This window comes from Antechinus flavipes, chromosome 5 (genome assembly GCF_016432865.1).
Source record: "Antechinus flavipes isolate AdamAnt ecotype Samford, QLD, Australia chromosome 5, AdamAnt_v2, whole genome shotgun sequence".
NCBI classification, from domain to species: domain Eukaryota; kingdom Metazoa; phylum Chordata; class Mammalia; order Dasyuromorphia; family Dasyuridae; genus Antechinus; species Antechinus flavipes.
The window spans coordinates 280,715,676-280,730,568 of record NC_067402.1 but is presented as its reverse complement, the minus strand read 5'-3'; the positions used below and the strand labels follow the sequence as shown (position 1 = coordinate 280,730,568).

Genomic DNA, 14,893 nt, shown 5'->3' with positions numbered 1-14,893 from the left:
CAGCTTTGACATTCTAAGCTCCCTCCCAACTTTGATATCCCCTGTTCTAAGGCCCCTTCCAGCTCTGACTTTTATTGTTCTCCCTTTCCCAGCTCTGATGTTCTGTTTTAGATCTCCCTCAGCTCTGACATTCCCTATTCTAAAGAATCCCCTCCCAACTCTGCCATTTACTGTTCTAAGCTCCCTCCCAACTCTGCCATTCCCTGTTCTAAGCTCCCTTCCAGTTCTGATAGTCCCTGTTCTAAGGCTACTCCCAGCTCTCACGTTACAAATTCTAAACTTCCTTCCCACCTCCGCTCTAAGGTCACTTCCAGCTCTAATATTTTATGTTTTAAGATCTCATCCACTTTTGATATTCTTTGCACTAAGGGCTCTCTCAACTGACACTCCCTGTTCTAAGAGCCACCCCTTCCTTACTCCAGCTCTGATGTTCCAGAATTCTATGAATAAAACCGAGCTAACCAACTCTCCCTTTTATGCTTACTTTACCAAGACAACTCACTTCTGATGAATAAAGGTATTGTCAAATTAAGTGTGTAGAACCTTTACCCCCTAAAGAAGTCAAACCTGACTGTTTCCTGGGAGATCTCCCCACCGGCTCCCCTGACAGATACTGTGCTAAATGTCTACACGAGCTCATGAACAGCTCTCTGAGGCTGTGCTGTTCCTGCCATGTGTCCAGCTTCAACCTTCACTGATTACTTCCCTCCGGGCCTGAGTGCATTGGCTTTTGTAAAATGGTAACCAGATATCCCTGTATGGCCTTCTTTTCCCCACTCTCTCCCAGATGTTAAGTCAGTAGCACAGGAAACAAGAATGAAACAGTTAATATTGGGCCTTGTCAGCCTCAGTAACTTTGTAGCCCTCCTAACACAAATAACTTAGCTACTCTAGAAGGAGCTCACAAACCTCGTGTAACAATTAATCAAGTCCCTCCTCCATTTTAAGTCAGTAGCACAGGAAACAAGAATGAAACAGTTAATGTTGGACAGTCAGTCTCAGTAACTTTGTAACCCTCCTAACACAAATAACTTAGTTACTCTAGAACTAGCTCACAAACCTCAAGTGTAACAGTTAATGGAGTTCCTCCTCCTGTCAGCAGCCATTTGAGGGAATATTCTAGGTGTATTATTATTCTCTTCATTTCTCAGATGAAAAGACAAAGGATCCTAGAGGTGATGTGACTTGCCCAGTGTTATGGACAAACACTTAATCTAAAATATTCTGCACCTTTTGGGTCTGCTGATTTCTCCCTAATGAACGAAGGTTCAGAAAATGTTGATGTACATACTCCCTATGAGATCAAGCAGGCCCAGGGTCCACTCAGCAAAACTTCTGGCTTTGCCACAGTCAGGGGGGAGGACACTGGTTTATCAAGCAGCCCCTCCCACAATTTCCATTTCCACACCACTGATTGTTTATTGGACACTTGGGATTGGATGATCGTAAACAGCGTTACTCATTATGTCCCCAATCGAACTCATTATTTCCCCTCCTCCAATTTTCCCTGTTTCTAAATTTTCTTACTCCTGTAGAAGACGCCATCATCTTTCTTAATCTCCCAGGTTCATAGCCCTGGCATTTATCCTCAACACTTTGCTCTTTGCTGCCCCACAGATTTAATCTGCTGCCAGATCTTTCATCCGTTCCTCCATCTGATCCTTCTCTCCACTCCCAGAGCTCCCATTGAGTTGGGGCTCTTATCTCACGCAGACAGCCTCCTAATGAGTTCCCCTGCCTCAAGTCTGTCCCCACTCCATTCCATCCCTAATACTGTTGCCAAAGTAATTTTCCTTCTGTGTCGATCTGAAAGTGTGAATCAATCAACTCTAGTGGCTTCCTATTGCGTCTGGGATAAAATAGAAATTTCTGTTTAGCTTTAAAAGCCCTTCAGAAACTGGCCCCGGCCTGTCTTTCCATCCCCACTGGACATCATTCTCCCGCTGCACTCTGCAATCCAGGCAAACTGGCCTTCTCTCTCTTCTTCACTGATGACACCGTATCTCCAGTTTCTAAGCTTTTGCCTCAGCTGTTTCCCAAATCCCAAATGCACTTCTTTGTTACCTCTGCTTCAAAATCTCCCTCTCCTTAGGATAAATCTAAGGTATCATCTTCTGACTGGGTGGGACAGTGGATAGAGTATTGGGGAACCTAAAATTTAAATCTAGCTTCAGGCACTTACTAGCTGTGTAGCTCTGGCTAATCACTTATCCTGCCTCCCTCAGTTTCCTTATATGTAAAATGGGGCTAATAACAGCACCTGCCTCACAAAGTTGCTGTAAGGATCAAATGAGATAATATTTTTAAATGCTAGCAGAGTGCTTAGCACATAGAAAGTGCTGTATAAATGTTACCTCATCATTATTCTGCTTGAAATCTTTCCCACTCTCCCCCACTGCCTTGTATTTAATGACTTGATATTTTTATTCATTTTATATTCATGCTGGATCTATTTAAGTATGTATTTGTTCTCTCTCCCATTAGGATGGAATCTCATTGTAAGTAGGGAATTATATTGGTCTTTGTACTTGCCAGGCTCTTAGTAAGTTGTCACTCTTAGTAAGCTGGTTTGTCAGTGAAAGTGACCTTCACCCCAGAGGCCATACAGTTGGTCAGTGTAAAGGTCAATTATCAACGAAGGGGACCTTAAGTGGTTGATTGTCAGTGAAAGTGACCTTCACCCCCAAGGCCATACAGTTGGTCAGTGTAGAGGTCAGTTATCAATGAAGGGGAACTTAACTGATTGTCAGTGAAAGTGACCTTCACCCCCAAGGCCATACAGTTGGTCAGTGTAGAGGTCAGTTATCAATGAAGGGGAACTTAACTGATTGTCAGTGAAAGTGACCTTCACCCCCAAGGCCATACAGTTGGTCAGTGTAGAGGTCAATTATCAATGAAGGGGAACTTAAGTGATTGTCAGTGAAAGTGACCTTCACCCCCAAGGCCATACAGGTGGTCAGTGTAGAGGTCAGTTATCAATGAAGGGGAACTTAACTGATTGTCAGTGAAAGTGACCTTCACTCCCAAGGCCATACAGTTGGTCAGTGTAGAGGTTAGAGTGGGGAGAGCAGCTTTCCTTGGTTATGCAGGTGTCAAGTGAAGGAATGAAGGATTTAATAAGGGGGCCATGAGGCTGTAGTCAAGGGACCTGCCATAGCTACTTGCTACCTGGATCATCGTCAGAAAATTACTTTCTTGTATTTGGGCCTCCCTTTCTTTATCTGGTGAACAAAGGTTTCCTCAACAGTAAATTAAAAGAATTAAACTACATAAACTCTAGGTCTCTTCCACTTTTATTTTTATGATTCTTTGTCACATTACCTCCCTGGGCCTCCGTTTCCCCAGCTTTAAAAGAAGGGAGTTGGAGCAGGGCTCTCTTGACACTGAATTCTTTGGCCCTCTAATCCTGTAACTGCCAGCTCACTGTCTCTGCCGCTAGCCCAGATGCCCACTCTCCTGGAACAGAGGATTCTTCAGAGAGCTGTAGCAAAGCCAGTGTTTCCTGCAGAGTTGATTTTGGATGGAAGGGGAGAAGGGATTTTAATTGACCTGCCATCCTCAGGGCTTCCAGAAAGGGGGACTGGATGGAACCAAGTGAACAGTTAGGAGGTGAAGGTCCCTCATTCCAGAGGCCATTATTCTTGGCAGCCTCTAACCTAACCAGGGCTGGGATTCAAACTCCTGTTCAGCCTGAGGCCTCAGATAGCGGCTCAGCTGGGCTTTGCATCCCCCTCTTTCCCCCCACTTCACATGGTACTAAAACATCCCGGGGACAAAAAGCACAGTTTCATTTACTAAAATTCTCCCATCAGTGTGAAAGTGAAATAAATAGGACACCTGGGACCCTCCTCCAGGGTTGGTTTCAGCTCCACTCAGGCTATTTTGAGCCACAAATCACAGCTCACTCCTTTTATGGGGGGGAGGGTGGGTCAAGAAAATCCCCAGAGCTCCACTAACTTGTCCCTTCCTTTTATAACTTCAGGCTAATGTGGCAGGGAACCCCAGGCCCAGTCAAAAGCCATTATCCTCGCAATGATTAATCTGGGCCAGCTCTTCCAATACTTATGACGATGAACTTCCCAATTAGCCTCATGCTTAATGGTGTAGTTATAGGCACTCGCAGGCTGTGTGTGTGTGTGTGTGTGTGTGTGTGTGTGTGTGTGTGTGTGTGTGTGTAGGCATAGGAGGGATGCAGAGGCTATCAGGTTCTACTTCTCAAGGGCTTCTGGGATCTCCACTGGACAAGAAGACTCTTTCCTCTGGGCCACATGGCTTTTAGAGGATGGGAGTCTGACTTAACATATTAATAACAACAGCAACCAGCATTTAGAGAGCCCGGGAGGGTCTTCAGAGCATTTGGTATATGTCATTTCATTTGATCCTCATAGCAGTCTTTCCCCCTCCTCATCTCTGCTACCCGGCTTCCCTGACTTCTCTCAAGACTTAGTTCAAATCTGACCTCTGGCTGGAGGCCCCCCTGGTCCCCTCCTCAGTGCCTTCCCTCTGATATTACTTCCTATTTACACCGCACACATATTTGATTCATACAGTTGTTTGCAATTCCTGAGTAAGAACGCCAGTTCCGTAAGGAGAGGGGCCATAGTTTTTGATTTTTTGGTTCAGTATATCCTTAGAGCTTAGTACATGTATTTAATACATAGTAAGACTTTAACGAATTGACGGAATGACGTTTTCTCATCTGTAACAACATCAGAAAGATAACATCTACGGCACTGTCAATTAAATGTAAGCTACTTGAGGGCAGGAACTATGTTTTTGTCTTTTCTTTGAATCTCCAGAACTTAGGACAGTGCCTGGAACACAGCAGGTGTTTAATGAATGTTTTCTGACTGCCAACAATTCTATGAGGTAGGCACTGTTAGGATCCCCATTTTACAGATGAGAAAACTGAGGTGGAAAGCAGCGTTACCCCATTTAGTAAGTATGAGATGTGTAGATAGAGTGCTAGACCTGAAGCCAAGAAAAACTCAATTTGAGTCCTCTGTCTGACATTTGGATCAATGGGCCAATCATCCAGCCTCTCTCAGATCCTTAGTTTATTTGTAAAACAGAAAGTAGTACACAAGAAATTGTGTACCAGGAAGAGAAAACAGACTGGTCATGTGGTGAGAAAAGGCAGATGGACACCTAAAGGACCTCTCCCCACCCTGACTTTTCTAGTCTTCTCACATCTTCCTCATTGACACATTCTTGCTATTCCATGAACAACATTTTATTTCCCAATCCCAGGCTTCCTTTGGGGTGGTCTCCTTTGTGCAGAATGCCCTTCCTCCTCATTTCCACCTTCTATGTATTCTGATACCAAAGTCAGATTTCTTTCCCCTGTACCATGCTGTGGAACTAAATGAATGTATCCTTTTGTAGTTCAAATGATGCTCCCAGTCATCTTCGACTCCTTGTGTCCTCATTTGGGTTTTTTTAAACAAAGAAACTGGAGTGGTTTGCCATTTCCTTCTCCAGCTCATTTTATAGATGGGGAAACTGAGGCAAACAGGATTCAATGACTTTTCTAGGGTCATATGGCTAGTATCTGAATCCACATTTGAAGTCAGGAATAACTTGTAGAAAAAAAGATTTATATTCCTTCATTGCATTTTGCTTGGGCTAATGTTAAAAATAAGATTCACTCCCTAGACTTCTACTAATGAAAGTCCATAGGTAGTTTGTGCAGCTGGTGTAACCCCCAACTCCCAAGTGGATAACTGGGAGCCAGCTGCATCCATGCTGCATCTGCTGGGAGGTACCTAGTGCCAGGAATGGTTAAGTTACCTGGAAGATGGGGTATTTCACATAATTGATCTCAATGCAAGTGCTGTCATTTGTTGGTTTGGTGGACAGGAGTGCCTTGAACCTAGACAAGAGAGAAAAGAGAGCAGAAAAAAATGAATGAAAACCTGATTTCTCATCACTGAACAAAGGGAACAGTGCTGGTTCCTTTTCATGCTAATATCTGGAAATATAGAGATAATATGCACCAGAATACAGAGAGGGCATGATTTGTCATCAGGAGGACCTGTGTTCAAATTTCACTTTGGATTCCCATTAACTGTGTGAACCTGGGTAAAAAGTCAAAAACCTTTCTGAGCCCCTAACATTCTGAGCCCCAAAGATTGATGGGGATTAGTACGGAAGGGGGTGTGTTCTCTTTCTAGGAGTTCCTGCCCTGATGGATTCATTGGTCCGTCATAAATGCACATGAGTCATTCTCTTTCTAATATGCCTCATTTGTGCCCCTAATAGGGGTGTATGCAAAAGTCTTAGGGCAGTTTTAAGCTTAAATAGATTTTCTGAGACATTCTGTATGTGACAATGCTCACTAATGGCATGAAAAGTGGACAAGTCATGAGCTAGTCAATTTAGTTTCTCCAATTCAGACTTGGGAAAGAATCTTCTGCATTGATGACTAAAGAACTTGTCACACGAGAATGAGTTGAAGGAATAGAAGTCTTAACAAAGGACGTCATGCTTGTCTTCAAGTATTTTAAAGCCTAAAATATGAGAAAACAAATTCAAAGAATCTCAGAGTTGGAAGGTCATTATTTCAACTCTTAATGAATGAAATTCTGTTTTAAGATCCCATGAATGAGTGGGTATACAGCCTTTGCTTAAAGATTTTCAAAAAATTAAATACTACCCCATGTTTCATGTATATTACCTCTGTGTGATTAGCTAAATTAGGGATAGCTGGGTGGCACTATAGTGCACAGAATGCCAGGGCAACTCATCTTTCTGCATCCAGATCTGGCTTCAGATATTTCATACCTATGTGACCCCATTTGCTTCAGTTTACCTTCCCTCCCTTCCTCCTTCCTTCCCTTCCTCTCTCCTTCCCTCCCTCCCTTTCTTCCTTCCTTCCTTCCTTCCTCCCTTCCTTCCTTCCTCCCTCCCTCCCTTCCTGCCTCCCTCCTTTCCTTCCTTCCTTCCTTCCTTCCTTCCTTCCTTCCTTCCTTCCTTCCTTCCTTCCTTCCTTCCTTCCTTCCTTCCTTTTTTCCTTCCTTCCTTTCTTCCATTTCTTTCACTGCCATTTCCTGTTTTTTTACCCTCTACATTGCTGACATAATGTCATAATGACTAGGAGTGATCCCAATGACGATGCTCCCTTTCCTTCTTCCCCCACATATCATAAAGCCTTTTTTTAAAAAATAAGGATGTACACTGGCCATATCTAACAATATATGCCTCATTCCACTCCTATTGTACAACACATCTCTGTTCAGAGATAGGAAACAGGCCAGCTCTCTTTCTACTGGCCTTTGGGAGGCTGATCCCATGAAATGGGTCCTCAATTCTCTCACTTACTAAGTGATCCAATCCCTAAAACTCCTCCACTCACCTCCTTTTACTTTCTGGAAATGGTGAATAGTTACAGTCTAGTCTTAGTAGTGAACAGGATCAACTTCCAAGATGAAAATGAACACTTACCTGGGAGATGCAGTAAACAACAACACTTTGTGTGCATAAAATGGCCTTCCTTCCACCAGAAAGGTAACATCAGACATCTCTTTATTATTGAGAAAATGAGGATCTAGATAGAAGGAAAAGGAGTGAGAGAGCAGAATTAGTCCAGAGCAGAGGGAAAATATATATTTTTGCTTTACATATCAACAGTGATGGTGCTCTGTTAGTAATGGTGCCTATAGGATTGGTCTTTGAAGCTACAGATTGCTACCTAGGATGGGAAACAGAACTAAGTCAAAGGTTCTTTCAAGCCACTGACATGGATTCTTTCACATGAAGCATGGAATGGTTCATTTTCTGCCAGAGAGAAGAATGTCATATCACCTTTGAATCCTTACCTAGAGTCAAAACCCAATTGGTTTTAAGAATTTTTTTTCTCCTGAGGCAATTGGGGTTAAGGGACTTGCCCAAGGTCACATAGACAAGAAGTGTTGAGTGTCTGAGGTCAGATTTGAACTTAGGGCCTCCTGACTTCAGGGCTGCTGGTGCTCTATCCACTGTGCCACCTAGCTGCCCCCCGGTTTTAAGATTTGAAAAATAAAATCTCTTCCAACTATCTCCCTCTTTTGTAAGAATGTCATCATTCAGTTTCCTGTTCATTCCTTATAGGACCATAGCTGTAACATAACTAATAGCTAGAATTTATATAACATTTTAAGATACGCAAAGCATTTAATAACCATTATCTTATTTGATCTGCACAAACCAGCAACATAGGGGCTATTATTATCCTCATTAAACACACGAGGAAACGGAGACAGACAGAATGAATGCCTTGTCCAAGATCCCACAGGCTGAATTTGAACTCAGTTCTTACTAACTCCAGGCTTAGCACTCACTGAGAACTAGAAGGGGCCACCAGACACCATCATGTGCAAACCCTACTTTTATAGATAGGAAAATTAAGGTAGATTAAGGTAGATACCATCAAGTCTTTTTCATTTTCAGATCAATGAGTCTTAGGTTACCTTTTCCTTGTAGTCATAAAAATGGAATAAGCCAAGTTAGCTAAGATATTCCATATGATATTTCTTCCAGGTGCAAAACTCCCTAAAGATGTGACTTAGAAAGTAGGTGAGCATATTTCCTTTCCTTCCCTTTCCCTCCCCTCCATCTGATCTCCCTCTTCTGTTTTCAAGTTGCAAGGCAGCCTCTGGGTAGTAACTTACCTAGGCGGGAAGTCTGCTTACGCTTTATCTCCACCAGTTTGGGGATGGGATAAGGTCCGTAACAATGAGTGAAGATGACGCATAGTTGTTGACTGATCACTTCATTCTAAGGAAGAGAAACAAGGATTCTAAGAACTAATGTTTCCAAGGGTCTCCTCACTCAGTTTTAAGAAAAGTGAAATCGGGGGTAAGGACAAGGAGAATATATTTTCCCTCATAAATGTTACCGAGTCTTCTGTAGGGAACTGAAACGAATTTGCCATTAAAACTTCCTTCTCATCCCAGTGGGACATGGGTGCACTTTCTTGAGCTGCCCATGGTCTATTTTATTACACCTTATTGCTAAGAGGTCTCTGGGAAAAGAGGTATGATTACTGGGGACTTGATACCCTAGTAAGTCACACTCTCTCATTCCATTTATTCATCATCCAATAGCAAGGAGATTTTTGTGGGTCACAACAGAGAAAATCAAGTTTAGTTTCTAAACATAACTGCCTTTATTGCTTTAGCTTGTGGGTTTCAGCAAACAGGGATTCCCCATTCAATAATAGGGGATGATTGCTTCTGGCATATAGTCAAGGTTCTCTCTGAATGAGATACAAATAACCACAAGTTTAATGCTCTTAATACCTAAAAATAAGGCCAGTGATCTTGGAGAGCTCAGTGATTTCACAACATGGTGTGATGGTGGAAAAAGCATTGTCAGTAGACTCAGCTGTCACCCATAACTTGTATAACCTGGGATCACTGAACCTCTTAGGTCTAAGTATAAGTAAAAGAACTGGGGAAGATGGCTTTTGAGGTCTTTTCTACCTTTAAATCTATGGTCCTTTACATCCCAAGATCTTCAGAAAGAGGACAAATTTTCAAAATTGGTATCCTAAAGTATAAGCATCTGTCAAAATAATTCAGGGACAGATTTGCTAGAATCTGGATTATTCAGACCCTTCTCTTCTGTCTCCTCCTTTTGTTCCTTCTCTCTTTATTTTTCCTTCACTGCCTCTTTCTCTTCCCACTATTCTACTGGCTACCTTTTGGATTTATTTGAACATATTCACTGATAGAATGTAAGCTTCTTAAGGGTAGGAGGGGGAGAAGTTGGGGGAGGGAGATGGTTGCATTTCTGTTCTTATATCCCCACCACCTTGGACAGCTCCCAACATTTAATACATGCTCGGTGGACTGATGGTCATTCCTATTCATTAATCTCCCCCATGGAGATTCAGAGAAGAGCAAGCCTTCTATGTAAGGCCTTTCCTGATCACCTCTTCTCCTTCCTAGGTTCTAGTGTTACTCTTATGGAATTATTAAATATGTTTTTGGGACTAGCTCTGTCATTTCTTAGGCTTAGTGAACTCTTTGGGAGTAGACTCCTTCTCGGTACTAGTGTTGCCTCTATAGAATTATTAAGTATATTTTGGGACCAGCGCTGTCATTTCTTAGGCTTACTGAACTCTGGGAGTAAAGTCCTTCTCAGTACCTGTTTAATGGCTCATGGTCTTAAAGAACTGCTTCAGACACTGAAAAGTTGAGTGACTTGTCTAGAGTCAAAACCCAGTATGTGTCAGGATAGGACATGAATCCAGTTTTTTTTTTAATGTGGAGCCCAGCTCTCTGCCCACAACACACCACATTGCCTCTCACCTGGTATTTATTCTGCATTTTTGGTATGTAATTATTTGGGCACATACTATTTCTATAAATTGAATGTAAGCTCCTTGAAGGCAGGGATGATTTCATTTTTTTACTTTTATGTCTCTGGTGATTGATACATAGTGAGTGCCTTAAAATATGCTTGCTGATTGACTGATAGAATGTTGAGAGCTGGAAGAAATTGTGGTAATCACGTTCCACCAATTCCTCATTCTAAAAATGGGGAAATGAAGACTCAGGGAGAATAAAATGGCTTATTGAAGGGAGTGGTAGGACTAGAATAGAGACATTCTGGTTCCCAGCTTAGGGTTCTTTCCCTGGACTATTTCAATCTCCCATTATCCTTGCTCTGAATTTCTTCTGGTTCCCCTTCTCAGGATTCTTGTTTTTGTAAGTATGTGCATCCAGATGCTGTTATTGTTAATCACTCCCCCCTTAGTAAAACAGAAGTTACTTGAAGATAGGGACAGTGTTATTTTCCTCTTTTGTATTCTTAGGCCCTAGCACAGAGAGGCAGCTTGACAAATGTTTATTGAATTAAAATTAGAGACCTCCATAATTAATTCTACTTGAGCTTAAAGTGAATTGCCTTTATAGGTAAGAGGCATGTATGTAATTAGCGCCAGTTAATAGTTGTGAAAGGGATGAGCCCCAAGAGGAGGAGGGCGAGCTTGGAGAGTTTGAACCATGGTGACCACAGATTGTACTCCCGAATGGATCTTGTCAGCTCCGGACCAAGGCCTTCTTGTCGCCACCTGGAATTCATCAAAGGGGAGCCACAAACTAGCACTTATGTCTCTGCCTGGGCAAGAAGCCAGCAGTCTCCTTAGAGAGGTGGGTTTGGGCACAGATGTGTCCAAGTGGCCAAAATGGCAGCTTCTGAAACTAGGCTTTATCCCTAGAGAGGAACTGAGAAAAGGGCAGGGTTGTGACAGCCATGTAGTCTCGGCCATTAGCTCAACTTGGCTCTCTTGAGGGCTCAGCCAGCTGACTCAAACAGAAGGGCAGAAGAGCTATGGAATCATGTTCTAACAAGCTGGGCTGTTGGGGATATGGCATTCTGTTAGTAATGGTTAGCAGCACGCAGCCAAGCGGTACCTGGAGTTCCATTTGCACAAGTAAAAAGCAGGATGCACATGTATGGCGGAGGACTCGGGTCCATGGGCCTCTTAACTGTATAGATATACAGAAGCGTCTTGAGAGGAAGGAAAGGTTACTAGAATTCTGTTCTCCAGCTGGAACAATGTCCTGCTCTTCCTGTCCTTGTTCTTTAAATCAATGCGATTCAACTTGTATTAAGATACGGTGGAAGGAGTTGGCTTTGGAGTCGGGGGATCTGGATTCAAATCTTGCTTCAGATACACCATAAGGATATGATCATGGGCAAGCTATTCAACTACTCTTTCCTGCAAGCTAACTTTCTATGTATACATGTAGCGCTGATTCTATAGAGGAAGATGCCACATCACTAAGTGTTCAATGCTGATAAAATCCCAGAAATGGAAATAGTGAAAGATGATAAAGAAGAAGATAGTGGAGATGATAAAGATGATGAAGATAAGGACAAAAATTGAAGGCAGAGGAAGAAGGATAAAAGTGGGGAAAGGAGCAGGAGGAGAACAAGAATGGGGAAAGAGGTAGAAGGAGAATGAGAATGAAGGAGGAAAAATAAAATGAAGAAAGGAAGAGAAGGAAGATAATAAGAAATACGCAAAATTTGCTGTGTTGAGTGCTAGACATATGAAGACAAAAGTAAAACATTCTGTTGCAGGGATACAGTATGTACATAGAAAAGTAAGGAAGTGATGACTAAGCTGTGTTTGGAAGAAAGCCAGGGATTCTGGGGCATGGGCAGCAGGAGGGAATGCATTCTAGGCACAAGGATCCATCTGTACAAAAGAATGGAGGCAAGATCCAATGTGTCATATAGAGGGAACACCGAAGTGGCCAATTTAATAGGAGAATAATATGAAATAATACTGGAAAAGTAGGTGGGGGCCAGGTTGTGAAGGTTTTTAAATGTCTGGCTGTTAATTTTGTTTGTTATCCTAGTGATAACAATAGAGGGAAGGGAGATTTTTAAATATGGCCAACATATTCTGTGGATTCACATGAATCACAATTTTCTAAGATCTGAAAACTTCAGAATATCTCAGAGGGAAGATTGTCAGAAAGCACAAGACTATATCAGACAACGTCCTAAAGTTTCTGAGTCCTGACATCCTATCCTGCCTTAATCTGGAAGGCGATACATCTTCACCTCCCATTTCACAGCTGGAAGAGTTGAGACCTAGAGAAAGTGGAGGAAAAAGGATGGGACCGTTCTCTGACAAGATCACATTTTTGTCAGCTTTGGAAACTGGTCAGGCGTTCGTGGATACTTGAGCTCATCAGGATGGATTTTCCCTCTTTTAGTTCATGCTACTTTTCCTCCCATCTTGTTCTTGTCTTTTCTTTTCCTAGATCTTTCTAATCTATTCCGCCCCTAGCAGAGGATCTTTTCTCCTGGTCTTTGATTTTTGTTTGGATGCCTCCTTGCACTACCTACCTCATGGACCCCGCCTCCTTTCCTGGCTTCATTTGTAAAAGAGAGCATCTTTTACATCCCTTCTAGAGCTCAAATCATCTTGGTTAACACACTTCATCTTACTCCTGCCCATTAAGTGATCTTTATATTGTCTGCTGGGGTTTTTTCCTTCCATTTTTGTCAATGTCAATGAAGTTGATAACAGCATTTTGCATGGATCACTTTGGAATTCCCATTTACTCCTTCCTGATTAACTCATCATTATCTTCTTTGGAGCTGTATCCCCCATATCTAGCACAGTGACTGGCACACATTAAGAGTTTAATAAATGTTTACTGATTGATTGAAATCACAGGATCTCAGAGATGGAAGGGAAATCAACGAGTATCTGAAGAGGAATCTCCTTAATAACAACTCCTGACAACAGGTCACTCTGCCTTTATTGGAAGATTTCCACTGCGGGAGAACTCACTATCTCCCAAGGTACCTCATTCCATTTGGGGTTAGTTTCTCACTGCAAGCCCAGATTCTTTTCTATACCACAGTCGTTCAAATATTGGGAGGTGGCTTTTATGTCACTTTTTCTCCAGGTTAAACAACCCTGATTTTTTCATCTGATCCTCATAGTATATGACCATGAGACGCTTTTTCTTCTGGATACCCTTTTTCAGATACTCTTTTCTAAGTTGTAACGATCCATAGGAATTATTTAAGTGGTGGTCAAAGACTTGGGTACAAATCCTACCTTTTATCCTTATTAGCTATGCAATTCAGGGCAAATCTCTTATTCTCTCTCAGACTCCCTTTTCTCATACATAAAATCATGGGGAGAGGAGGAGGATTCAATGGCCCTTGAGATGCTTTTCAGCTCTCAATTTCCAATGCTATGAGTCCATATGCAGTGCCCAGCACACAGTAAGTGCTTAATAAATACAGTTCACTTGATCCTGTCATCTCTTCCAATCCACTCAATTTATAGCTAGGAGAACTGAATTCTAGAGAGGAAAAGTAAAGTCACACAGGCAGCAAGTAGCAGCTGAGAAAGGGTTACAAGATGTCAAGTCAAATCAAAAAGTATTTAATAGGTATCTAGTAGGTATCAGTGCTAAGCATATGATCATAGTATCAAAAATTTGGAAATGGAAGAGACTTTGGAGACCACTGAATCTAACCTCCCACCATTTTACTTATAAGAAAATTGAGATCTGTGGACTGGAGATCCACATACAATCCAGGGTTGAATCTATGCCAGATTACATAGGATTATATGGAAGGGGCCATAAAGGCCATTGAGTCCAACCCCCTAATTTTATCAATGATCTCTGGCCAAGTCACCCAGGTACCATTGATTTCTAAGAAGGAGGAGCCCCACAAAGCTGCTTCCCTACCAGACGCACAGGAACATTCAGGTGAAAGGTGTAGCCACCATGTTCTCTCTTTGGGTATTTAGGTCTAGCACCCTTTCATCCATACCTTGCTTGCCTTCAGGATCTCAAACATCAGTGGCAGGCCTTGGGTAATGAGCTCCTCTGTGTATTCCTCTTCTTGGATAGATTTAAACTCTTTTAATAAACACTGAATCAATGGCCTCCGGTGCTGCTGGAAAGACACCCTCAAAGATTCCAGCCACGTATGCAGAGTCCACGGCACTCCTGCAAGGGTGACAAAGGGGACAGGAGAGAACGGGAAGGGAAGAAGAAACAACCACAAGAAGATTTGATTTTAATCTGGCTCAAGATACCACAGAATTATAAATCATTAATCAAGAAGCATTTACTATGTGCTTACTCTATGTCAGGTACTGTGCTAAGTGTTGGGGATACAAAGAAAAAACAAAAATAGTTCCTCAAGAGCTTATTTGTACTGGGAATAAGGGGAAAAAAATTCAAAAGTCAGTCTCTGTCCTCTAGGAGTATATATATTCTAAAGAAAATGGAGCTAAATAAGAATGAGAGAAAGTGTGATTGAGTGGATAGAGTCCTTGATTTGAAATCAGAAAGATCTGTGTTTGAATGCTGCCTTAGATAATTTACAACCTACACGTTGTTGTTCAGTCATTTTTCCA

The 14,893-nt window shown here is 42.1% G+C and overlaps 1 protein-coding gene across 1 annotated transcript in view; it reads right to left on the bottom strand.

Annotated features, from left to right (window-relative positions):
- ABTB3 (ankyrin repeat and BTB domain containing 3) overlaps positions 1 to 14,893 on the bottom strand; it is a 329,205-nt gene that overhangs the window by 11,186 nt on the left and 303,126 nt on the right. The window contains 4 exon segments of the mRNA XM_051961527.1: positions 5,791 to 5,872; positions 7,444 to 7,546; positions 8,649 to 8,754; positions 14,302 to 14,480. Of these exon segments, the coding sequence (XP_051817487.1) occupies positions 5,791 to 5,872; positions 7,444 to 7,546; positions 8,649 to 8,754; positions 14,302 to 14,480 (470 nt within the window).